Source organism: Nerophis lumbriciformis, linkage group LG10 (genome assembly GCF_033978685.3).
Source record: "Nerophis lumbriciformis linkage group LG10, RoL_Nlum_v2.1, whole genome shotgun sequence".
Lineage (NCBI taxonomy): Eukaryota > Metazoa > Chordata > Actinopteri > Syngnathiformes > Syngnathidae > Nerophis > Nerophis lumbriciformis.
The window spans coordinates 9,248,344-9,275,381 of NC_084557.2; the positions used below are offsets into that span (position 1 = coordinate 9,248,344).

The window sequence follows — 27,038 nt, forward strand, 5'->3', positions numbered from 1 at the left end:
CTAATTTCGGGCTATTTTTTTCCATTTTAATTTCTGAAACATTAACAAACTATTTCAATGACTTTAAAAAAAAAAACGACAATAGGACACCTGCTGAACAAATATATAAGGCATTTATATTTTTGGTGGCTCCAGACAGATTTGTTGTTTGTATTCTTGGTTCAATATGGCTCTTTCAACATATTGGGTGGCCGACTGTCATTTGATGGAATGTGCAAATGATACGGGACAATGATTCAGAATACCATTTATTTACAAGATCTGATACAAATGCATACACAAACATTTCAACAGCTAAAATCCCACCTAGTCACAAAGTCACGATACGCGTACTGCAGTGAACGTCACCATAGCAAACAAAAAATAAAAAATACAATTAAGTGGTGTTTCAAGCTGAAGGTGGTCGGTGAGCAGCTGGCAAGGTGACATGAAAACTGCATCAACACACCTCCAGAGCTTCTATATTACAGCATAACACTAAGTGGCTGTGGGAATGTAACAATATACAATATTAAAGGGAAAGGGAAACAGCCATGAAATATACATCAAACAAGTTTGACTTCATATAAATAGTCTTCATCCAAAAGTCAGTGCAGTGCCTTCTGGTCCTCATGTCCGGTCTACTTGACCCCGGTCTGTGCAAGACCTGGTCCACAAATGTCATGTTTCCACTAAACACACACAATCTGTACAAGCTCCCACCTTGTGTGGGCGGCTGTGTACTTTGTTACCTCAAAAGTCCAGCTGTGAAGTACAAGAGTTGAAGAATTTATTCTTTCCCCCGACCAATTATTTAAATAAAATCATTAAATTACACGTGTCCATTATCATCTTTCCACCCAAGTTCCCTTTTTTGCTCTTCAAACCCCCAAACCTCCTTCTACTGCAGGGACTGGTAGAGCATCAGAGAGAGGAACATGGCAAAGATCTGGAACATACAAGAAATATATTTTAGTGATGTGCATGTAGCTCAGTGTTCTTAACTGGTGCTGTAGTATAATGTTTGTTGTTGTCATTTGATGACATGATATAGTATGTTTGTTGTCATTTGATGACATGCTATAGTATAATGTTTGTTGTCATTTGATGGCATGCTATAGTATGTTTGTCATTTGATGACATGCTATAGTATAATGTTTGTTGTCATTTGATGGCATGCTATAGTACGTTTGTTGTCATTTGATGGCATGCTATAGTATAATGTTTGTTGTCATTTGATGACATGCTATAGTATGTTTGTTGTCATTTGATGACATGCTATAGTATAATGTTTGTCGTCATTTGATGGCATGCTATAGTACGTTTGTTGTCATTTGATGGCATGCTATAGTATAATGTTTGTTGTCATTTGATGACATGCTATAGTATGTTTGTTGTCATTTGATGACATGCTATAGTATAATGTTTGTTGTCATTTGATGGCATGCTATAGTATGTTTGTCATTTGATGACATGCTATAGTATAATGTTTGTTGTCATTTGATGACATGCTATAGTATAATGTTTGTTGTCATTTGATGACATGCTATAGTATAATGTTTGTTGTTGTCATTTGATGACATGCTAGTTTAATGTTTGTTGTTGTCATTTGATGACATGCTAGTTTAATGTTTGTTGTTGTCATTTGATGACATGCTAGTTTAATGTTTGTTGTTGTCATTTGATGACATGCTAGTATAATGTTTGTTGTTGTCATTTGATGACATGCTATAGTATGTTTATTGTTGTCAATTGATGACATGCTATAGTATAATGTTTATTGTTGTCATTTGATGACATGCTATAGTATAATGTTTATTGTTGTCATTTGATGACATGCTATAGTATAATGTTTATTGTTGTCAATTGATGACATGCTACAGTATCATGTTTATTGTTGTCAATTGATGACATGCTATAGTATGTTTATTGTCGTCAATTGATGATAACAGGCTATAGTACAATGTTTGTTGTTGTCAATTGATGACATGCTATAGTATAATGACAACAAACATACTATAGCATGTCATCAATTGACAAATATAAACATACTAGTTTATAGTTGTCAATTGATGACATGCTATAGTATAATGTTTGTTGTCAATTGATGACATGCTATAGTATAATGTTTATTGTTGTCATTTGATGACATGCTATAGTATAATGTTTATTGTCGTCATTTGATGACATGCTATAGTATGTTTATTGTTGTGATTTGATGACATGCTATAGTATAATGTTTATTGTCGTCATTTGATGACATGCTATAGTATGTTTATTGTTGTGATTTGATGACATGCTATAGTATAATGTTTATTGTTGTTAATTGATGACATGCTATAGTATAATGTTTATTGTGATTTGATGACATGCTATAGTATAATGTTTATTGTTGTCATTTGATGACATGCTATAGTATAATGTTTATTGTTGTCAATTGATGACAATGTTTGTTGTTGTCAATTGATGACATGCTATAGTATAATGACAACAAACATTATACTATAGCATGTCATCAATTGACAACTGTAAACATACTAGTTTATAGTTGTCAATTGATGACATGCTATAGTATAATGTTTGTTGTCAATTATCATGTTTATTGTTGTCAATTGATGACATGCTATAGTATGTTTGTTGTCAATTGATGACATGCTATAGTATAATGACAACAAACATACTATAGCATGTCATCAATTGACAATTATAAACATACTATTTATAGTTGTCAATTGATGACATGCTATAGTATGTTTATTGTTGTCATTTGATGACATGCTATAGTATAATGTTTATTGTTGTCATTTGATGACATGCTATAGTATAATGTTTATTGTTGTGATTTGATGACATGCTATAGTATAATGTTTATTGTTGTGATTTGATGACATGCTATAGTATAATGTTTATTGTTGTGATTTGATGACATGCTATAGTATAATGTTTATTGTTGTCATTTGATGACATGCTATAGTATAATGTTTATTGTTGTCATTTGATGACATGCTATAGTATAATGTTTATTGTTGTCATTTGATGACATGCTATAGTATAATGTTTATTGTTGTGATTTGATGACATGCTATAGTATAATGTTTATTGTTGTGATTTGATGACATGCTATAGTATAATGTTTATTGTTGTCAATTGATGACATGCTACAGTATAATGTTTATTGTTGTCAATTGATGACATGCTACAGTACAATGTTTGTTGTTGTCAATTGATGACATGCTATAGTATAATGACAACAAACATACTATAGCATGTCATCAATTGACAACTATAAACATACTAGTTTATAGTTGTCAATTGATGACATGCTATAGTATAATGTTTGTTGTCAATTGATGACATGCTATAGTATAATGTTTATTGTCGTCATTTGATGACATGCTATAGTATGTTTATTGTTGTGATTTGATGACATGCTATAGTATGTTTATTGTTGTCAATTGATGACATGCTATAGTATAATGTTTATTGTTGTCAATTGATGACATGCTACAGTATAATGACAACAAACATTATACTATAGCATGTCATCAATTGACAACAATAAACATGATAATTGACAACAAACATTATACTATAGCATGTCATCAATTGACGACTATAAACTAGTATGTTTACAGTTGTCAATTGATGACATGCTATAGTATAATGTTTGTTGTCATTATACTATAGCATGTCATCAATTGACAACAAACATACTATAGCATGTCATCAATTGACAACAATAAACATGATAATTGACAAACATTATACTATAGCATGTCATCAATTGACAACTATAAACTAGTATGTTTACAGTTGTCAATTGATGACATGCTACAGTATCATGTTTATTGTTGTCAATTGATGACATGCTATAGTATAATGTTTATTGTTGTCAATTGATGACAATGTTTGGTGTTGTCAATTGATGACATGCTATAGTATAATTACAACAAACATTATACTATAGCATGTCATCAATTGACAACTGTAAACATACTAGTTTATAGTTGTCAATTGATGACATGCTATAGTATAATGTTTGTTGTCAATTGATGACATGCTATAGTATAATGTTTATTGTTGTCATTTGATGACACGCTATAGTATAATGTTTATTGTCGTCATTTGATGACATGCTATAGTATAATGTTTGTTGTCAATTATCATGTTTATTGTTGTCAATTGATGACATGCTATTGTATGTTTGTTGTCAATTGATGACATGCTATAGTATAATGACAACAAACATTATACTATAGCATGTCATCAATTGACAACTGTAAACATACTAGTTTATAGTCGTCAATTGATGACATGCTGTAGTATAATGTTTGTTGTCAATTATCATGTTTATTGTTGTCAATTGATGACATGCTATAGTATGTTTGTTGTCAATTGATGACATGCTATAGTATAATGACAACAAACATACTATAGCATGTCATCAATTGACAACTATAAACATACTATAGTTTATAGTTGTCAATTGATGACATGCTATAGTATAATGTTTGTTGTTGTCAATTGATGACATGCTATAGAATAATTTTTGTTGTCAATTGATGACATGCTATAGTATAATGTTTATTGTTGTCATTTGATGACATGCTATAGTATAATGTTTATTGTTGTCATTTGATCACATTCTATAGTATGTTTATTGTTGTCATTTGATGACATGCTATAGTATAATGTTCATTGTTGTCATTTGATGACATGCTATAGTATAATGTTTATTGTTGTGATTTGATGACATGCTATAGTATAATGTCTATTGTTGTGATTTGATGACATGCTATAGTATAATGTTTATTGTTGCCATTTGATGACATGCTATAGTATAATGTTTATTGTTGTGATTTGATGACATGCTATAGTATAATGTTTATTGTTGTCATTTGATGACATGCTATAGTATAATGTTTATTGTTGTCATTTGATGACATGCTATAGTATAATGTTTATTGTTGTGATTTGATGACATGCTATAGTATAATGTTTAGTGTTGTGATTTGATGACATGCTATAGTATAATGTTTATTGTTGTGATTTGATGCCCTGCGATGAGGTAGCGACTTGTCCAGGGTGTACCCCGCCTTCCGCCCGATTGTAGCTGAGATAGGCTCCAGCGCCCCCCGCGACCCCGAAGGGAATAAGCGGTAGAAAATGGATGGATGGATGGGGTTGTGATTTGATGACATGCTATAGTATAATGTTTATTGTTGTGTGATGACATGCTATAGTATAATGTTTATTGTTGTCATTTGATGACATGCTATAGTATGTTTATTGTTGTCATTTGATGACATGCTATAGTATAATGTTTATTGTTGTCATTTGATGACATGCTATAGTATGTTTATTGTTGTGATTTGATGACATGCTATAGTATTATGTTTATTGTTGTCATTTGATGACATGCTATAGTATAATGTTTATTGTTGTGATTTGATGACATGCTATAGTATAATGTTTATGGTTGTGATTTAATGACATGCTATAGTATAATGTTTGTTGTCATTTGATGACATGCTATAGTATGTTTATTGTTGTCATTTGATGACATGCTATAGTATAATGTTTATTGTTGTCATTTGATGACATGCTATAGTATAATGTTTATTGTTGTGATTTGATGACATGCTATAGTATAATGTTTATTGTTGTCATTTGATGACATGCTATAGTATAATGTTTATTGTTGTGATTTGATGACATGCTATAGTATAATGTTTATTGTTGTGATTTGATGACATGCTATAGTATAATGTTTATTGTTGTGATTTGATGACATGCTATAGTATAATGTTTATTGTTGTGATTTGATGACATGCTATAGTATAATGTTTGTCATTTGACTGCATGTTATTGTATATTTTATTTCATGTAACCTGCAGATGGAAACAAGCTATTTCGCTACAATCTGGTACTGAAATGTCTTTAAGCTTCATGTCTGTGTGCATGGTCCCTTCAAATGAAAGACTAAACTAATATTCAACTACAGGTCAGCACAGTCAAATGTGTTGTGTAACAATACCACCAGATGGCAATCTTTTCACACAAAATGTTTGCAGCTTTGTCAGGCAGGCTGCACCTGGATTTTAATTTGTGGCTCAATTTTGGTCTTCAATATTAATGATTCATTATTATTATTTAGACTCCTTTAGAACACCCACTCCACACCAAAACATAACATCAACAGTTTGTTTACATGCACTCATTATTGACTTCAACCTTTTGAGGGGGCTAATTGCTCCCCAAAATATCTTTAAATCCACTAAATTACTTGGTGTTTATCTAAAAAAGATACGTTTTTTGACATAATAATGCCGACACTTAATATTAAAGGGGCTGTTTGCAACGTTTTCACAGTTACATTTTCCAAAGCAAAAAATATAACAAGAACACCACCGGCTAGGTAATGTTGCCAATAATGGTTTACCCAAACAATGTTTGTATTTTTCACAATTACTAAGTTTGTGAAACATTTTTTTTTTACCTGCGCGAATTAAACTCACCCTGTCTCGTCAACACGTACGTACGTGCAGGGAGTGCACGCCCAAGAGAAGCAACAAACCATTTGCAGTCATGTTATGATTCAATGATAGCTAATGCTAACTATCCAAATCGCTATTATTAGCCAACAACACCCGAAGCTAACGTGCGAGAAGCCGTTAGAGGGCGGTATATAACGCTTAAAATACATTGGAAGGTTAGCGCCCCCTAGGCATCTGTGTAAATAATGCAAACTGCCCTTTCTTAAGGCCCAAGCTGTTTGTTTACATACTTTTTTTATTTCTCTTTGCTATTTGGGCTTATTGGACCCTAATTAGAATAAAAAACTAAAAATCATCTTTTGATATAATGTACTTAGTCCATAAGTACACAAACGTGTACTTCATGTTTAGTGACATGCTAATTCTTATTTTTACACTTTTACTCCCAAATTCCATTGTATGTTATACTTTTCTGACACCACCAGATGGCAGTATAAGTGTCCACATAAGCGGCCATAAGACCCCAATTCAGTAGTGTACACAATTTTGGAAATAAGAGCTAAAAGGTGCTGTACACGCATGTGGCCACTAAGCCTTTGGAGGTTTTAAGTAGCCAGAATGGGAGTTTCTGTACAACCATTACACCATCCATCCATCCATTTTCTACCGCTTGTCTCTTTTTGGGGTGGTAGGGGGTGCTGGAGCCTCTCAGCTGCATTGCTATAAAATATATCGTTATGAATCTGTCAAATTCCCCCTTTTTCATAGTGTAAATTAGACATTAGCTGATTCATGTGGGATTATCAATCGTGGATTATAATAATTATAAACATACATTATTATATTATTAGAATTTTTTTTTTTTAAATCAGATTCACATTTTGGAATTTGGATTAATAATGATTAATCACTGGCGTGCATAATTAAAATGTTTATTGTCAGAATGTCATCCAGGATCGTTTATAGACGTTGTATTTGAATGCATGTCATATATTTGCACAATAAGTTATTTCAGGCTGTGATTTTGGAGTCGTCTCACTCATTTTAATACTGACTAATGCAACGATCATACACAGACTGTAAAAAGAGCGTGTACGATCAAAAATAAACTGCAGGGTTGATGCGATAATTTGTTGTGATTAATCACAAGAGTTATTTTGACAGCCTCAAATGTTATTAGCACATAAGCCTCCCTCGTCTTTACAGGTCATGTCGATTTATTTATAATCGCACAGACTACTGCCCCAAAGTGCTACACAGATTAGAACAGAAAGGCAAAAGATTAAAAATAATACTTTCCAAAAACTAGCGACACCTGTGCTTTGAACTTTAGGGGTCCTTGAATGCACCACAATTATGAGTTATGAGATGCAACAGTGAACAAATAGATGTATCATATTTTCCTTTATTTTATCACATCATAAAGGCCCCCTAAAATATCTTTAAACCCCTCTAAATTATTTGGTGTTTTTTTAAATAAAAAATACAAAACTTACAAGATAGTGCTGGCAAATGTAATATAAAGTAGCAAGAAAGTGAGTTACTAATACTATGTGTCATTTACTGATATAGTGAGGATATTTCCCTAGACTTCACAGTGTAGAGTTTAGCTGATTAAATGTCAGTGAATGATCACAAAAATATATACATTTTAGTGCATCTACTGGGGGTTTAGCCTCCCCAGTCTTTGAAAACTAGTGAGGCCTGGGATTTGACCTTTAATCAAGGGTCCTTAAATGCACCACAAGTATGTGCAAAAGTGAATAACTGCCGCAAATATCATATTATCCTATGTTTACCTTTCTTCTATCACATCCTGCTAACCAAAATGTTGGTGCTGTGTGTGAATGCCAGCTTTGATGACAAGGAATTTTGCATTTTTACAAGTAAATGTTACACATTCCTAATTTGAACCTTATTATTGAACATTGAAAACAAAACTTGTCGTATTTTATAACTGACAGATTGAAATGAAAAAATATATATATATATACAGTACATGTATGAATCGATTTAGTGGTCAATTGTACGGAATATGTACTTCACGGTGTTTAGTTTGCAAATACATCAAAGATGCTATTATAATCCATTTCTAATGGATAAAGCTTTGGCCTGGACAAGAGGTCATCAGGTGGTCCCCAACGTTCACCGTAGATTATTAGCAATCTACTAATAAAAGTTTCAATCAATCAATCAAACAGGCCAAACGTTTGGACACACCTCCTGATTCAATGAGTTTTCTTTATTTTCATGACTATTTTACATTGTAGATTGTCACATCAAAACTATGAATGAACACATGTGGAGTTATGTACTTAACTAAAAAAAGGTGAAATAACTGAAAACATGTTTTATATTCTAGTTTCTTCAAAATAGCCACCCTTTGCTTTGATTAGTGCTTTGCACACTCTTGGCATTCTCTCCATGAGCTTCAAGCACACCTGTGAAGTGAAAACCATTTCAGGTGACTACCTCTTGAAGCTCACCGAGAGAATGCCAAGAGACTTAGTTTGGCTATGTTGAAGAAACCAGAATAATAAAACAAGTTTTCAGTTATTTCCCCTTTTTTTGTTAAGTACATAACTCCATCATTAATAGTTTTGATGTGACAATCTACAATGTAAATAGTCATGAAAATAAAGAAAATGCATTGAATGAGAAGGTGTCTGGCCGGTACTGTATATGTATCTTCAAATCTTCACAAAATCCCAGGCCATGATCATGTGACCAACCAGAAGACAGTAAAAAGAAAAGGATACAATGAACAATCTCCATACCTCAGTGCACAGTAATATCACGGAAAAGCCTGCAATTGAATAGATGTATTTGTCGTAGCGGTGGAAGAGTACATCGTAACAACCCTGTGGAAACACAACAAACACCAACTGAGCACATGACGGATAAATTGTAAACTCGAGGAATTGCTTAGACCAGGGACGTCAAAGTGGTTTTTCATTGAGGGCCACATGGCAGTTATGGCTGCTTGTAACAGTGAATAATGTAGGAATTTGCCTCTGCATCGCATTATTAATTATATACATTGTTTTAAGTAGACTGTCCATTTTACAGTAAAAACTTTACATTTACAAAATTGCACTGTAAAATAGTGTTTTTTTCAACATTTTACGGTAAATGGAAAAACAGTACCACTGGGGGGGTTTATGGAAAAATCTGGCAGCTTAGTTGCCAGAATTTTTGTGTTAAAATGACATTGGTTTTTACAACATTATATTGTGAATGTAAAAACTGTACAAGTTCTTCTTTTATTCTGGCAAATATTTTTCTACCGTAAAAACAAATGTACCGCCTTTCCATTTGCAGTAATACACCGTTAAAAACAACAACCGTAGATTTTACAGTCAAAATTCAACAGAATTCTAACGCAAAAAACAGTAGGTTTTTTTCAATTTACAGTAATATGCTGTAAAGCAGTGTTTTTCAACCTTTTTTGAGCCAAGGCACATTTTTTTCCATTGAAAAAATCCTGAGGCACACCACATGCAGAAATCATTAAAAAACGAAACTCAGTAGCCGATATTGACAATAAAAATTCGTTCTCGCAATTGTTGGATATGAATTTAAACCATAACCAAGCGCATCACTATAGCTCTTGTCTCAAAGTAGGTGTACTGTCACGACCTGTCACATCACACCGTGACTTATTTTGAGTTTTTTTTTGTGTTTTTCTTTCCTGTTTTTTTGGTATTTTTCTGTCTTCCTTGAGCGCTATTCTCCACACCTGCTTTGTTTTCGCAATCCAGACTATTTTAAATTGTGCGGACGCTTTCCTTCTTTGTGGGGACATTGTTGATTGTCATGTCATGTACGGATGTACTTTGTGGATGCCGTCTCTGCTCCACACACTGTAAGTCTTTGCTGTCGTCCAGCATTTTGTGTTTTGCCATGCCTAGGCTTCAATGCCTTTTATTTTTAACCCAATTAGGTGAAATTACATAACCTCCCACGGCATACCGGACTGTATTTCACAGCACACTAGTGTGCCACGGCACAGTGGTTGAAAAACACTGCTGTAAAGAACGTAAAATATATTGTCATTTTTATTCATTTAATGGGTAGTTTGCTGTAAAGTTAAGTATTTTTATTTAGACAAAAACATGTTTGGAAAGTATGATAATATACTGTAATATTTGTTGCAATATTGGATTGTTGCAATATTGGATAATTTCAAGCAGTACATGTATTTTTTCTGTCAAAATGAAAAAAAATCTATTACATTTAGTGAGAAAATATGAAGTACTTTATTGACACATATCATTTACTGGTGTTTGCAGGCCAGATAAAAGTTAGTACCACTGATAGTCACACACACACTAGGTGTGTGTGTGACTATCCCTTGTTCCACCCCCTGGGAGGTGAGGGAAGCAGTGAGCAGCAGCAGTGGCCACGCTCGAGAATCATTTTGGTGATTTAACCCCAAATTCCAACCCTTGATGCTGACTGCCAAGCAGGGAGGTAATGGGTCCCATTTTCATAGTCTTTGGTATAACTCGGCCGGGGTTTGAACTCACAACCTACCGATCTAAGGGCGGACAATGATCTGGCCCCCGGGCCTTGAGTTTGACACCTGTGGCTTAGACAATATTTGGAAATATTCACATCTGAGGTGTCTTCTTATAATATTGAAAATCTTAATGGAAAAACGGTGATCAAGGACATCTATAAAGCTTAAAACAGGGCCAAAAAGCCAATTTTCATGCAAAGTATATCATCAATAAAACCACAAACAACCTGACATCCCCAAACGTTGCACCCCCCGTGTACTCATTTAGAGACATGGTAGGCAACAAGCGTGGTGAAGTGAAGTCTTTCATATTTTAGAAAGATGTTGATCCAGCATTGAATAGAAGTGACTAAAACTATCTTCCATAAATGGCTATCCTAATTAGCTCATGAATATGGTGATTAGTTAAAGAATGGCGACTCCAAAGAAAGCGATAATGTCAGTTTGTGCTTATTACTCCAGCACCGTGAAAAGATTAACTTTGGAGGGATGATTAGCATCATATATATATATAATACAAATAATTTGAATGTCAATATTGACCAATCAGTGTTAGCTTAACACATGACTGTTGCTGAGATGAACAACACGTCATTTTTTAGCCTTTGGTTTGCCTCGTCCAAATTAGAATTTTTCACTTCTTTATTTTGTCAAGAAATGCAAAGAAGACATTCTGTTTCATGACACAAGTTGACAATATTTAAAGCTCTTCAATGTTATTGGCACAAAAAACATTTTGTACAGATTGTTATCCTATACAAATATTTGAGTTATATAAATAATTAGATGACAGTGGTTGTATTTATGCAGCATGGGGTCTTTTTCCAATGCAGGAACTTTATAAAACTAACTAAAAAAAACTTGCGTTTCCACCAAAAACTACCCAAGTAAAAATATAGTTCTACTAGGTACTATTTAGTTTCTAGTCGGCAAGCGGGACTTGGGAAAGTTCCTTAGGAATTTTAGAGGGGCGGGCTGATTTTAAAGCAAGTCATCAATCAAATTGTACACGGTAAAAAGGACCCAAATAAACATGTCTCGAGGAGAAATAAAATCTTAGAGAAAAATGCAATTTAAAACATTTGTACACACGTACACTTAAGACCTTCAGTATATCAGTATGTGGAATTAAATGATGGAATGAATTAAGCAAAGAAATAAACAAATATGCTAATATGATCCACTTCAAAAAACTCTCGAAGAAAAACCATGATAAACATTGTGAATTTATTTCATCCATCCATTCATTTTCTAGATAATCTTACTTAACTCACCATATGAAATATAGCAGTTACTTCACTATTATATATTTATTTAGGTTTTGATGTTATTACTTATGGAGTATATTGTGAATAAATTCCATAAGTGAACAAAAGTGTAAGCAACTGCTATGTAAAGGAAAAGGGGTAGGATTAAATAAGCTCTGCTTCTTCCTACTCCTTTTCGAACATGTTGAATAGAGAAACTGGAAATTGTGATGTATCATGTTCCAAATAAACACACTCAACTCACCAACATTTTACCTTGAAAATAGTGGTAACATTTTCCATTTACAGTAATAAACTGTATAAAAAATGTAAAAAAAGAAAGAAATGTGTATTTTTTGGTAAAAAAAACATACAACAAAAAAAACTTGCAGCTCAGTTGCCAGAATTTTACCGTAAAAAAGAGTCGTACAGTGTTTTTTCATTTACAGTAATACTGTAAAAAGAACCATAGATTTTATGGTAAAATGTTGGCGACTGAGCTACCATTTGTTTTACCGCAAAATCTACAGATTATAGATCAATAAATGCAGTTAAATGTGTAACAATATCATGAGGCAAATCTTTATACTCCTATATTTACTGTTACAAATGACCCTCTAAGGGCAGTCATAACTGCGATGTGGAACTCAATGAAAACCAGATTGACACCTCTGTTCTAATGTCATTCCATTAAATTAGGCACAATAATACCTGTGTGCCTTCCAACATATGATTTGATTTTTATTAAGGATCCCCATTAGCTGGTTGCCATAACAACCCACTAGTCTTCCTGGGGTCCACAAACTCAATACAGTTACAAGTAAAAGCATTTAATTATGACTACACATTACAGCTCTATATTTTGATATTAAGGCTCTAACATGCTTATACACTGAAATATGTTTTGTAATGGGCTTAGCCGATTCTTTTATCTAAAAAAAAAACAAAAAAACTGCATGGTAAAATATACAAACAGAATTTTTCTATCAATACTAACATTTGCGGTGAAAGTCATGCAAGGTAGTTGAAAGTAGAGATGATGTCAGAAAGTACCTTTTGGAAGATCTCCTCATCTGTGCAATTCTTATTAACTTTGTTCGGGCAGCAGACTGGTGGCCACACCTCTTCCTTAAAATCTTTGTACTCGGTTACTCCACAGCATTTGAACTGGAATGAGCAGAACACGCAACATGTGACATTGTTGCAGTTTGTTGTTCACATTCATCAAACAATATATACTGATTTAGGTCTACGCCTGCAGACTGGCTGACTCGACATAAGTGGTCGTCAACATAATCAAACTGGCCATTGCTGGCACTATTTAGTTGTGGCTAATTCCTCCATGTGCATATTGTATTTTGAGTTGTTTTAATCTTTTCCCACATTTGTACTTCAGGAATCAGTGCCAGTTTTATCTTGAATCGTTTTACCGTCTGGTTCTATTTCACTCGTACGGGACAACTATAGGGAATCCTTGTAGAATTTCTCATGTTTTCTGGAGATCCTTTTAATTTTGCTCCTGTTGTCTTGAAGTGCATACAGCTGTAAAAACGTTAGACCACAGAAAACCCCCTGGACCTGACTTAATTGAGCCTTATTTTTATTTTTTTTAAAGCTGGCAGTTTGATTTTATAGCATAGCCACTTTCAATTCTTTTTAATGTGTCAATTAAAAACAAAGACATTCCATCGGTTTGGAAATCTACTTTTGCCCTCCCTTTATCAAAAGGTGATCCAGCAGTTAGTCCTGGGCACGACGTTAAGGTGCATCCGGCAGTGGAGGCTCCTCTATGGGGTCTTGGGGCACTAGGAGGTTAACTCCTTTACTACTGTTACCCCAGGTGGCCCTTGGCAAGGGCCTTGTACCGGACTGCCCCCTAGCCAGGGATACGGTGAAGACCTCAACAGCGGAGCAGGCGGAAGACGGTAGATTTAAGAACTACCACAACGGCTGCGATGGCGGAAGAAGGCTGCAGCAGAAAGGGGTCCCCTCCCCAGTCGTCTTGGACTCCATGCCACTGGACCCTGACCCGATTCTGTCAAGGATCGTGTGGTGACTGTCTGTGCACCAGTCTCCCCACATAAAAAGAGTCACGCACAGGCATCCTCCATAAAAGGGATACACCCCTACCAGGAGGATCGTCATACTCGTTTCGAGTGAACGCCGATGATGGGACCCAGCAGTTCTTACAAATTATAGGCCAGTATCAAATTTGTGTCTTATCAAAGACTTCCTCTATTCAAATACAATTATTTCTTAATATAAAACAGGCTTCAGAAAAAAGCACAGCATTATCACTGCCACAATGAAGGTGGTAAATGACATCATTGTCGTGCTTGGTAAAAACAGTACTGTGTCCCACTTTTTATTGATCTCTCAAAAGCGTTTAGACCACGCTATTTTAAAACACAGGCGGTTTCTCATTGGACCGTCAGAACATACGGTCGCTTGGAATTTGTCACTGTTCATAATGGGGTGCCTCAGGGATCTGTTTTGGGACTCCTCTTTTATCTTGCACATCAATGATCTCGAACAACATTTCTCTGATGGCAATATGCATTTTTATGCTGACGATACAATTATTTGCTTTGGATCATCTGTTGAACAGGATGTTAATTCCCTGCAGAAAGCCTTTGTTGCTGTACACTTATTTACTTAAAACTGGTTCTCAATGCTGACAAGACAAAACTTATGCGGTTTTCTAATCGTAGGAAGGGGCCTTATGTCATAGAAGTGGTGCATGAATATAAATACCTTGTTATTTTAATTGATGACTCTCACTTTTAAACCTTTTATTGATAAACTGGTGAAGAAACTAAAACTTAATAGAAGTGGTGCATGAATATAAATACCTTGGTATTTTAATTGATGACTCCACTTTTATAATGATAAATGATAAATGGGTTGTACTTGTATAGCGCTTTTCTACCTTCAAGGTACTCAAAGCGCTTTGACACTACTTCCACATTTACCCATTCACACACACATTCACACACTGATGGCGGGAGCTGCCATGCAAGGCGCTAACCAGCACCCATCAGGAGCAAGGGTGAAGTGTCTTGCTCAGGACACAACGGACATGACGAGGTTGGTACTAGGTGGGGATTGAACCAGGGACCCTCGGGTCGCGCACGGCCATTCTTCCACTGCGCCACGCCGTCCCCTTTTAAACCTTTTATTGATAAACTGGTGAAGAAACTATAACTTAAATCATTTTTTTCTTCCGTAATAAATGCTTATTTTTATCAGTGCTTTATTATGGTGATCTTTTTTTATATGAATGCTACTTGTTCCTGTCTTCAGATGGTGGACTTTGAGGTTGATCACAAACTAGAGCCATGACACACCACTGTGACTTGTACTCTTGGTTGGGATGGCTTTCTCTGTCCACTAGGAGACGGTGTCATTGGTACACTTTCTCACAAGGCTCTTCTGGGACTATTTCCCTCTTACATTTGTAGATTGATTACAGACTCTTATGCAATGAGTTCCAAAGATCAGCTGTTGCGGTCTGTCCCTTTTGCTTGCACTGAACTGGGGGAAAAAATTGTTTCTTTGCAGCTCCTTGTGCTTGGAACATGTTACAAAAAGAGACTGAGCTGACTCAAAAAAAATGTTTTAATCCTGAAATGTTTTTAAATCTAAACAGAGCATTTGAGAGACACTCAGTTATCTTTAACAGTTTTACCTTTACTGTCATTTTAATGTGGATGTAATTTTATGTGGAACTTTGCAGGCTCTTGGCCAGGACTACCTTGAAAAAGAGTTGTTTTTTTTATTTCAAATGGGATTTTTTTCCTGGTTAAAAAAATAAAAATAAATAAATATATATATATATAAAGAACACATTTGGCCTGCGGGTGTATAGAAAATTATTTATATATATATATATATATATATATATATATATATATATATATATATAATTATTTATATATATATAATTATATATATATAATTATATATATAATTTTCTATACACCCGCAGGCCAAATGTGTTCTTTATTTTCATGACTATTTACATTGTAAATTGTCACATCAAAACTATGAATGAACACATGTGAAGTTATGTACTTAACAAAAAAAGGGGAAATAATTAAAAAAACACGTTTTATATTCTAGTTTCTTCAAAATAGCCACCCTTTGCTCTGATTGCATTGTACACTCTTGGCATTCTCTCGATGAGCTTTAAGCACACCTGTGAAGTGAAAACCATTTCAGGTGACTACCTCTTGAAGCTTATCCAGAGAATGCCAAGAGTGGGCAAAGCAGTAATCAGAGCAAAGAGTGGCTATTTTGAGGAAACTAATATAAAACATATTTTCAGTTATTTCACCTTTATTTTGTTAAGTACATAACTCCACATGTGTTCATTCATAGTTGTGATGCCTTCAGTGACAATCTACAATGTAAAAACGTTATGGCACACAATTTTTTAAGGCTGTCTGCCATACCGTTTTTAGCAATCAATCAGACATTATTGTGAGGTTTTGTATTAGTGTTACTAAAAATAGGACCCTTACACAAATATTGTACAGCAGATTGCCAGCTTATTACATACACTGACACATTTTCTCTAAATGTGGCCCCCCTCAGAGTCAAAATAATTTCCCAGGCCTGATATAACGGGAACTTTTCAGTCACAAGACCAGGGTGGACTGGGACTTTAAAGAGTCGGTTGTCATAAACGGGACAGACCTAAGCAGGTTCCACTGTTTTAAACATCGCTCCAAAACATGGTACATTTCTAAGAAGTGTGCTCAGGCCTTACGTCGCGCATGATGTCATCCCATTCGTTGCTAAATAGTAAATTTTCTCCATAGTTTTCTTTAAGTTCTTTTGCAAAATAGTCCTTGTAGAGCTGAAACAGGCAAGAGCACACAAAAGGTTTTAGTACACACATAACTTTCAATCAGAAAATGAAAATGCGGCAATCTAACTTACTTTCCCAAGGTTTTTGTAGAGCAAGATGGCACAAATCAGCTCCAACACAAAAATCAAGAGGACGACTGTGAACGACTGTAAACAGACCAGTGAGACAAATCAGAGGTAGAAAATGTCGATGCTCACAGGGAAAAGAGCACACTAGTCAGCAAAGCTCAACACCAATTGTAGGAAATGTGCTCTTCTAAATCTTCTAGGAGAGGGGTGCCCCCACCTTTTCTGCAGGCGAGCTCCTTTTCAACTGACCAAGTGGAGGGGATCTACCTCATTCATATATATTATTTATATTGAAAGAGAAGTTTTTGTTAACAAGTTAAAGGTGTTAGATTCCTTTCTTTCATGAAGACAAAAATATAAGTTGGTGTATTACCTGATTCTGATGACTTGCATTGATTGGAATCAGACAGTAGTGATAACAACCACATTTTTAAATGGAGAAAAAAAGTCCTCCTTTCTGTCCAATACCACACATGAAAGTGGTTGGTTTTTGCCATCTTATTTGTCCAGCTTCATTATTCCTTTTTATACAGGCGGCAAACTCCGTAGCGTTTGCACGCCAGCTTTCTGAGACTCTTATTTTGTTAGCGCAGGCAGAATAAAGCAGGGCCTTTATTGTGAAGACAGGAACTGTGCAGTCGGTCTTTAAGAGTTTTGAAGGCAGGTACGGTGCGAGAGTCTGTTGAAATATAAAAAGTGTTTGTCGCCTTCCTGTCGGTCATTTTTTCTTAATAATAAGCTCACAGCAGCCAGTGTCATCTCACAAGACCCTCGGGTAAGCCGTGAATGTCAATCAAGTGACGAAAATGTCGTCTTGGTGAAGATTGATGACAGCTAATTTTTCAGGTCTATTTTTTGAATGCCCTCCGCACAAGACGTGGCACCCGTGTTCTAGGATCTACAAATGCAATTTAATTAGTGCCAAGTCAAAAAAATACTGGCATGTCATTTTTAATAACTACCCAAGGTGGCGGTAAATGCATTTGAATTAACTCCTTTATTAACCACTTAGTGCACTTTTAAATGTTGGTTGTGCTCCCCAGCTGTTGGTGTGAAACTTTACACTTGTTTACAGCAAACTAAAGATATTTGCCTTTTTTTAGCTGATAGGCAATCGGCAGATGAGCTGCCAAGCCCAGACAATATTCACCACCGCTGTGTCCCAATATTTATATGGCTAAAGATGTTACTCACGTGACAGATTCCCTCAAAAAGGATGCACTCAGCACAATTCCGGGAATATTCAAAGTTGGAAACTTACCATGGGAATTAACGGGAATATATGGGAATTAACAGTAATTAATGGGCAAATTAATGGGAATAAACATTGAATGCAACATGCTAGATAGCTAAAACAACCTGATTTAATGCAAATTCAGTAGAATTTCAACCCTTCACGTTGCATTCCTCCATCACATGCACTGATAATTCCCAGCATGCTACACACTACAGCAGGGCTATTGAGGCCACACTAGTATTTGAGCCCAAGGACTTCATCCAGTCAGGTAAGTTTTGATGATATAACTGGGGTAAATATATTTGATCTATGGTATTTAAGTTTAATAGAGGTGTAATTGCTTGTTACTGTATGACTGTAGACTACTCCAGCAGACTTCCACTCAAGCTAGCTAGGTGTTCCTGTACTTGTTAAATGATTTTGGGGCCAATATCTCTAGCTAGCTAGGTTTATGTACCACCACAGTCTCATAATGAACCGAAAATATTTCTCCGTTAGCTGTGATGCTAATTTTCTCTATGTTAAATCCCATTCATTCGTTCTAACAACCTTAGCGATCCGAATTTACCTTTTTTGTGATCTGTAAAGTTCAACTAGCAGAAAAACTAAATCAAAACGTGTAATTTCCTCTGCCTTCTGTTCTGCTAGCCATTCTGTTGTCTTACAAGAATGTAGGTTATAGTTTGATTTAGCATGCTGATTGAGTGTTCATTTATTCATCTAGCCTCCATCCATCCATCTATTTTCTACCGCTTATTCCCTTTGGGGTCGCGGGGGGCGCTGGAGCCTATCTCAGTTAGCCTATTTCTATTAATTTGTCCATCAGTAAAATATTTTTAAACACTACTCCAATTGTTTAGCTGACAATTTATATCTGTGACAGAATACTGCCACGTACACCATCTGATGTGTGGAGACATTTCACCCCAACCAATGTAGGCGGAAAGGCCGTGTACATTTGCAAATACTGTGCAAAGAGCTATGTCAAAAATGCCACAAAGATGCAGCAGCATGACTAACACCCTCCCCCTTCCACCTCCCCGGATTGTAAATAACCAAATGTAAATAATCAAATGTATTTCAAATGTATATACTTGTTCTTAGCTATCTGAACTCACTATGTTCTCTGCTCGCTGTACATATCCTACCAAGTCAGACCTACACTGTTTCAATGCCCATCTCTTTTTTCAATTGTTGATGACAGAAGTGCTGATATCAACCAAACCCACCTCATCCCACCCCCCGGATAGTAAATAATGTAAATAATTCAATGTCTATACTCTGATGATTAACTTGTGTGATGACTGTATTATGATGATAGTATATATTTGTACCATGAATTGATTGCGTGGACCCCGACTTAGTTGAAAAACTTATTCGGGTGTTACTATTTAGTGGTCAATTGTACGGAATATGTACTGAACTGTGCAATCTACTAATAAAAAATTAAATCAATCAATCAAGCATATAGACAAGTGCCCAATAATATATTATTATTGTAATTCCCCATTAATTTCCGTATATTCCCATTAATTTCCATGGACGGTGTCCAACTTTGAATAATCAAAAAATAGCCAATATTTCCAAACTTCCCGTGGCTAAAAAAGTTTCCGGAAATTTACCGGAAACTTTCCAACCCTTTGCAACCCTACTCAGGAGACAATATTACATTTCCTTATTCCTTGTTACACACATGCATGAGGATGCGCGTCTTTCCTGAACACAGCCTCAAATTTGAGTGTCGTCTAGGAGTCGCTTAAGATACTAATCCTCATCACTATGGCGGAAAATAAACAAAAGTTTCATCCAAGTATCATCACTGGAACACTAGAGGAAAAGGGATGGCTAAACATTTTAAAGCCGGAGAACCAGGCTACGCAGTCACGGGAGAACGTGCAAAAAAAAAAAAATCAAAGTAGTCGTTTTTTGTTTTTTTTTAACGTTTACAAACTCAGAAACAAAGTCTCTGGATAGAGAAGATAGAGAAGATAGAGAAGGCTTTATTATTTAAATTTAAATGGGAGCCACAATTTGTTTTTGCTTTAGTTTGATTATTGTGCACAAGTCACTTTATTTAAAAAAATAAATACAATTGTCGCATTCCATACCACACATATGTCAACAATACAAGCCAATTCCAAAATGTAGTAAGATTAGCTTTATAAAAAAATGTGTAGTAAGATTAGCTTTATAAAAAAAAGTGTAATAGTGTTTACTTTAGTTCAGGGGTGCGTAAACTTTTTCCACCAAGGGCAACATACTTAAAAGTCAATGTATGCAGGGGCCATTTTGATGTAAAAACCATTACATGTTAGGTAGACCACAAGGAAGTGGTTTACATTTAGATAAAAATCATAATACGACCCCTTTAATGCACCTTTTGTATGAAAATAGACCTGAATAGACCCGCTCATCGGCAGTGTGCCTTATAATCCGGAAAATACGGTATTAGGCAAAGTAATTTTTATTTTGTTGACTGTGCATAAAAAATCCCACTAATGGATGAATGTAGTCCACTTATGGGAGCTCAATAGTACCCATGGCTACCATCTCAAGTTAGAACCCTAAACATGTACACAATATCATCATCATCATTGTTGACTTACAACCATGAGCAAAAACTTGTTTTCACGGGCGGCCCCGGTGCATCCCACGATGCCCAGAAGGAAAAGCACGCCTCCCAAGATCAGGAAGCCATAAATGGTAGGGTTCAGCAGGGGGTTGATCATAATGACATGTTTGAGTCCTGAAGTGTCCAATAAGACCCACACGCTAGCGGCGAGAAAGAGAGCACCCACCAGCTGACAAAAAAGAAAAGGATGGGTTAGATACATAGTTTTAAATTAGACAATACTTTGCAAACTGGATCAGTTTCTCACTTGTTGGTTGTTTAGAGAGTGTAAGGATGGAAATGGAAATACATATTTATATTAGGTAATTTTTATATCCTGTAATATAAATCCAAAAAACTAATTTTTATAAACATAAAATTAATGCAGATTTTGCCGAAAAGTATGGATATACATTTTGGTACCCGTACCAAATTATTGGTATTGGGACAACTCTAACTAAACATGTAGTAATAAAACAATTTGTCAATCATTTCCTATTATTGGCTCTGATTTAAATCCTTTGGGTCTTGCCCTTAAAGCCCTCGTGTCTAGAAACTTATTTCCTGAAAACACTTTTTTTAATGATAAAACATTTCGATCTAACTATTGTAGTTAGGTTCAAGAGGTAGTTACCTGAAATGGTTTTCACTTCACAGGTGTGCTTAAAGTTCGAGAGAATGCCAAGAGTGTACAAAGCAGTAATCAGAGCAAAGGGTGGCTATTTTGAAAGAACTAGAATATGAACATGTTTCTTAGTTATTTCGCCTTTTTTTGTTAAGTACATAACTCCACTGTGCTCATTCATAGTTTTGATGCCTTCAGTGACAATCTACAATGTAAATTAGTCATGAAAATAAAGAAAACACATTGAATGAGGTGTGTCCAAACTTTTGGCCTGTACTGTATATCCAGTTCAAATTTCACGGTTCTGAATCAATTCAGATTTTTTTTAAAAAGCATGGTAAATTTTTTATTACTATTATTCAGATTAGAAATCGCAGTTTTTTTTCATAGTTTGGCCGGGGTGAGACTTGTACTCTGGAGCGACTTATGTGTGAAATTAACACATTACCATAAAATATAAAATATTAATTTCTCATTCACGTAAGAGACTAGGCATATATCAGCAATCGTCACACACACGTCCAATAAAAATTTGGCAGGGGCGGGTCATGGCATTGTGAAAAAAAGGATGCTCCCTGCTACTACTTCCGTACCTATGAAAATTGATCATTTCAACATTGGCGCTAACTTATAAAAACTGAGAAGGGCTTTAAGGCAGTCCTGCGTAACCTGTGGGAGCAGTGGATGATGGATGGAGAGCGCAGCTTCACGGCAACCGGGAGAATGCGCCATGCGACTTTTCTGGATGTCATTGGATGGATCGACAAAGCATGGGCTCCAGTGACAACCGAAACCATCCTGTCCGGATTCAGAAAGGCTGGAATAATTGGAACTGCAACTGACGATGACTCTGACGTAAGCGACGTACCGATTGAAGAGGAAGCGGCGCATTGTCTACCTTTTTAGTTGGCAGAGTTGTTTAGAAGCGACACCGAGGAAGAAGAGTTCATGGGATTTAGCGATTAGGAGTGACAGATTGTTTGGTAAACATATAGCATGTTCTATATGTTATAGTTATTTGAATGACTCTTACCATAATGTTACATTAACATACCAGGGACGTTCTCAGTTGGTTATTTATGCCTCATATAACGTACACTTATATTCTTTATTTATTTTAAATTGCCTTTCAGATGTCTATTCTTTGTGTTGGGTTTTATCAAATAAATTTCCCCAAAAAATGTGACTTATACTCTAGTGCGACTTATGTTTTTTTCCTTCTTTATTATGCATTTTCTGCCGATGCGACTTATACTCCGGAGCGACTTATACTCCGAAATATACGGTATATGAACTTTACTATGAATGGTAGACCCTGGACAAGTCGCCACATCAACGCAGGGCCAACACGGATAGACAACCATTCACACTCTAGCCAATAAGCCTAGCCGCAGTACACGTAGAACCCAGGAAATCTAGACCCCGCGAATCAAACACAGGACCTTCTCACTATGAGGCACGAGCGCTAGCCACTCCACCGTGCTGCCCGGAAAAAAAAATTCTAATACTTTTATTAATTTTTTTCTTTTTCTTTTTTACACGCAAAAGTGATATTTTGATACAAAAATGAAAGTTTAAAAACGCTGACTTCCATGTTTTCGCAGAAATGTGCCATGCCTGTACAGAGGAAGAGCAAGCAGGAGGAGGCATGCTGATAGCTAAGATAGCCACTCCACTTGCTAGAAACAACACAAGCAATAAAACGTTTGTTTATGGTATTGTGACCATAATACTACCAGTTATTTGGTATTGCTAAATGTGCCTAATATATATATATATCCATCCATCCATCCATCCATTTTCTACCGCTTATTCCCTTTTGGGGTCGTGGGGGGCGCTGGAGCCTATCTCAGCTACAATCGGGCGGAAGGCGGGGTACACCCTGGACAAGTCGCCACCTCATCGCAGGGCTATATATATATATATATATATATATATATATATACACACACACATACATACATACATATACATATACACACACATACATACACGTCAAGTGTATATAGCATAATATTGTGAAAGTCCAGTCCATAGTGGATCTAACAGTGTGAGAGTCCAGTCCATAGTGGATCTCATAATATTGTGAGAGTCCAGTCCACAGTGGATCTAACATAATAGTGTGAGAGTCCAGTCCATAGTGGATCTAACATAATATTGTGAGAGTCCAGTCCATAGTGGATCTAACATAATAGTGTGAGAGTCCAGTCCATAGTGGATCTAACATAATAGTGTGAGAGTCCAGTCCATAGTGGATCTAACATAATAGTGTGAAAGTCCAGTCCATAGTGGATCTAACATAATAGTGTGAGAGTTCAGTCCATAGTGGATCTAACATAATAGTGTGAGAGTCCAGTCCATAGTGGGGCCAGCAAGAGATCTTCTTGAGTGGAGACAGGTCAGCAGCGCAGGCGTCCAACTGATGCACAGATGAGTGGTCCACCCTGGGTCCCCACTTTGGACAGCTAGCGCGTCACCGAATCTGTACCCCCCCCTCTCCATGAAGGAGAGGGGGGGCACAGATATATATGCCTTCAGTGACAATCTACAATGTAAATAGTCATGAAAATAAAGAAACCCCATTGAATGAGAAAGTGTGTTTAAACTTTTGGCCTGTACTGTATATACGATGAGGTGGCGACTTGTCCAGTGTGTACAGGGACAAGCGGTAGAAAATGGATGGATGGAACGTTAAATATTGTTTGGGCTCCTTAAGAGCCATATTGTTATTTGAGTGTTTCCTTTTTAATTTGTAACGGTTTCATAATTTTTTTTGTGATAAAATCAAAACGAGGGTTGCAGGTTTACTTCCTGTTGTAGACACCTGTGTGTATAGATGGATCACCAAATCATTTTTACCAATTTTTGCTTGACTGGTTGCATTATCGCTGCAGCTGTGCAACAAGCACATCTGATCGGCAATGCGAAGCGCTTTCGTTTGGCTAAAAGAATGGCGATAGATAACCTCTTTAAGCTGACCATCCCCCTCCTCTAGACTCTCAGAAACAAGATTACCCTCGATTGTCTGATAAAGACTGATAAACTCAGGTGCCAGTCACAAACGCCACATGGCAGACTCAAACGTGCATGAGCACACTGAAATCTAATCAAAAGGACAGCTTAATAGAATCAAGATTGGCCCGGGTTAATGAGATGCAAATGCAGCTTCATTAGTCAGTCATGGGGTCTTAAATCATTCCATCCACACAAACGACTAGGGTTACACGATTTAGAACATGGATCTCAAACTCGTGGCTTGCGGGACGATATTCTGTGGCCTCCACTTTAATATGAAAGTCTAATGTTAGTGTGGCCCACACATTTTATATGAATGGTACTTTCCAGTGTTGTGTGCAAAGCTGAACCAACCAACCTACCAATCACATTGGAGTATATAGACATAACACTAGAAGAAAACCTTTATTAAAAAGGGAAACATTGTCATCTAAAGTGTACAAGCTTTAGTATAGCCTGTAGAGGACCGATGACCTGGAATGAGACTGATAGCTTTATAAAAGAAAAGCATTTTAAGCAACATTTATTGCGACCTTATGCTTAGTACATTTAGCACACCCCTTATGGCTGGGGAATTCACATTAGTCGCATACTTTTGGTCTTGACCTCTGTATGTATGATGAGATTCTCAAATCTTCAAGATGCAACCCTTTAATCAAATTTGAATAATAGTATATTGAGACTGATTTGGTGGATTTAAAGAGTCCATCCATCCATCCATTTGTCCATCTTCAACCGCTTATCTGGAATCGGGTCGAGGGGACAACAGCTCCAGCAGAGATCCCAGACTTCCCTTTCCAGAGCAACATTAGCAACTTCCTCCTGGGGGATCCCAAAGCATTCCCAGGCCAGAGAGAAATAATCCCATCTGGTCCTTGACCTGTCCTGGGGTCTCCTCCCAGTGGGACGTGCAACGAGGACCTCCCTAAGGGAGACGCTCGTGAGGCATCCACATGAGATGCCTGAACCACCTAAGCTGGCTCCTTTCCAAGCGAAGGAGCAGCGGCTCTACTCCGAGTCTCTCTCGGGTGACAACTTCTCAATCTATCTCTAAGGGAGATGACAGCCACCCTTCTGAGGAAACGCATTTCGGCCCCTTGTATCCGCGATCTTATTCTTTCGGTCATGACCCACACTTCATGACCATAGGTGAGAGTAGGAATGTAGATAGCTCGGTAGACCGAGAGCTTTGCCTTCTGGCTCAGCTCTCGTTTCGTCACCACAGTGCGGCAGAGAGACTGCAACACTGCCCCAGCTGCTCCGATTCTCCGGCTGATTTCCTTCTCCATCTTTCCCTCACTCGTGAACAAGACCCCGATATACTTAAACTCCTCACCTGGGACAGAGTCTCGTTCTCTACCTGGACAAGACCCATCCCTTGTCCAAGAGTGTGGTTTCAGAGCCCTTGCTTGGGGAAAAGGTAAGCCCCACCAGATCTAGCTGGTAGCGCTCCACCTCCCGCACCAGCTCAGGCTCCTTCCCCACCACCGTAGAGACGTTCCACGTCCAAAAGGTCAGCCTCTGCTGCCCCGAATTGGTCCGTCTGGAGCCTCCACTTTCACTGCCATCCAAGTGGCAGCGCACCCAACCCCACTGGTTCCGACTACGGGCGGTGGGCCTGCGTAGCGGTGAAGATGGTGTGTCCACGTAGCTTCTTCGGGCTGTGCCAGGCCGGGCTCTGTGGCTAGGCGGTTTGCTGACAAGCCCTGCCTACAGGCCTAGCTCTGGAGGAGGGCCCCGGGCTTCCTCCGGGCCGGGTAACAGTATTTATATTTCTATAGTCCATTTTTTTTTTTTGGTTTCTATGACTACGTTTGCAACTTGTTTACAACTTACTTTTAATTATTCCAAGTACAAGCACTGTCGCAATGGTTTCTTGTAAAAGTTAGTGTTCGTTCTGCCTGGGCACCACCACCCTTTTGCGATCTGACATCACCCTCACCCGAAAGAATCGTTAAAGGAACAGTTTGAAAAAATGGCAAAGGATTCCAAGGAATTGATACACTTCTGATTCCCATCCCTACTGATAGTAAACTACAGTGATGACTAGAGGTGGGAACCTTTGGCCACCTCATGATTCGACTACGATTCAGGAGCTACGATTCGATTACGAAATCAACCTTTGGCCACCTCTCGATTACGATTCAGGAGCTACGATTCGATTACGAAATCGAATATAGGAGCTGGTTCGTTGCAATCAGTGAAATTTTAGAAATGTCTGAATTACTTTATTTACAATAAATAAATCAATTGTCGATTATTGACGTTAACTAATTGATTTTATAATCGACTGTCTGAAATGCGATGTGGCTAAAAATCTATTATTTCCCCCACCTCTAGTGATGACATCGATATTTTTTATGA

At 36.8% G+C, this 27,038-nt stretch overlaps 1 protein-coding gene across 3 annotated transcripts in view; it reads right to left on the minus strand.

Moving 5' to 3' along the window:
• Positions 1-235: 235 nt before the first annotated feature.
• Positions 236-27,038, minus strand: part of LOC133612674 (tetraspanin-18B-like) — a 132,528-nt gene continuing 105,725 nt past the window's right edge. For all 3 annotated transcript variants that reach the window (XM_061970303.2, XM_061970302.1, XM_061970304.2), the window contains 6 exons: positions 21,030-21,224; positions 17,190-17,264; positions 17,017-17,106; positions 13,299-13,412; positions 9,254-9,337; positions 236-928 (listed from right to left, as the gene is read on the minus strand). In XM_061970303.2, the coding sequence (XP_061826287.1) occupies positions 881-928; positions 9,254-9,337; positions 13,299-13,412; positions 17,017-17,106; positions 17,190-17,264; positions 21,030-21,224 (606 nt within the window). In that variant the 3' untranslated portion in view covers positions 236-880. The remainder of the gene's footprint in view (positions 929-9,253; positions 9,338-13,298; positions 13,413-17,016; positions 17,107-17,189; positions 17,265-21,029; positions 21,225-27,038) is intronic.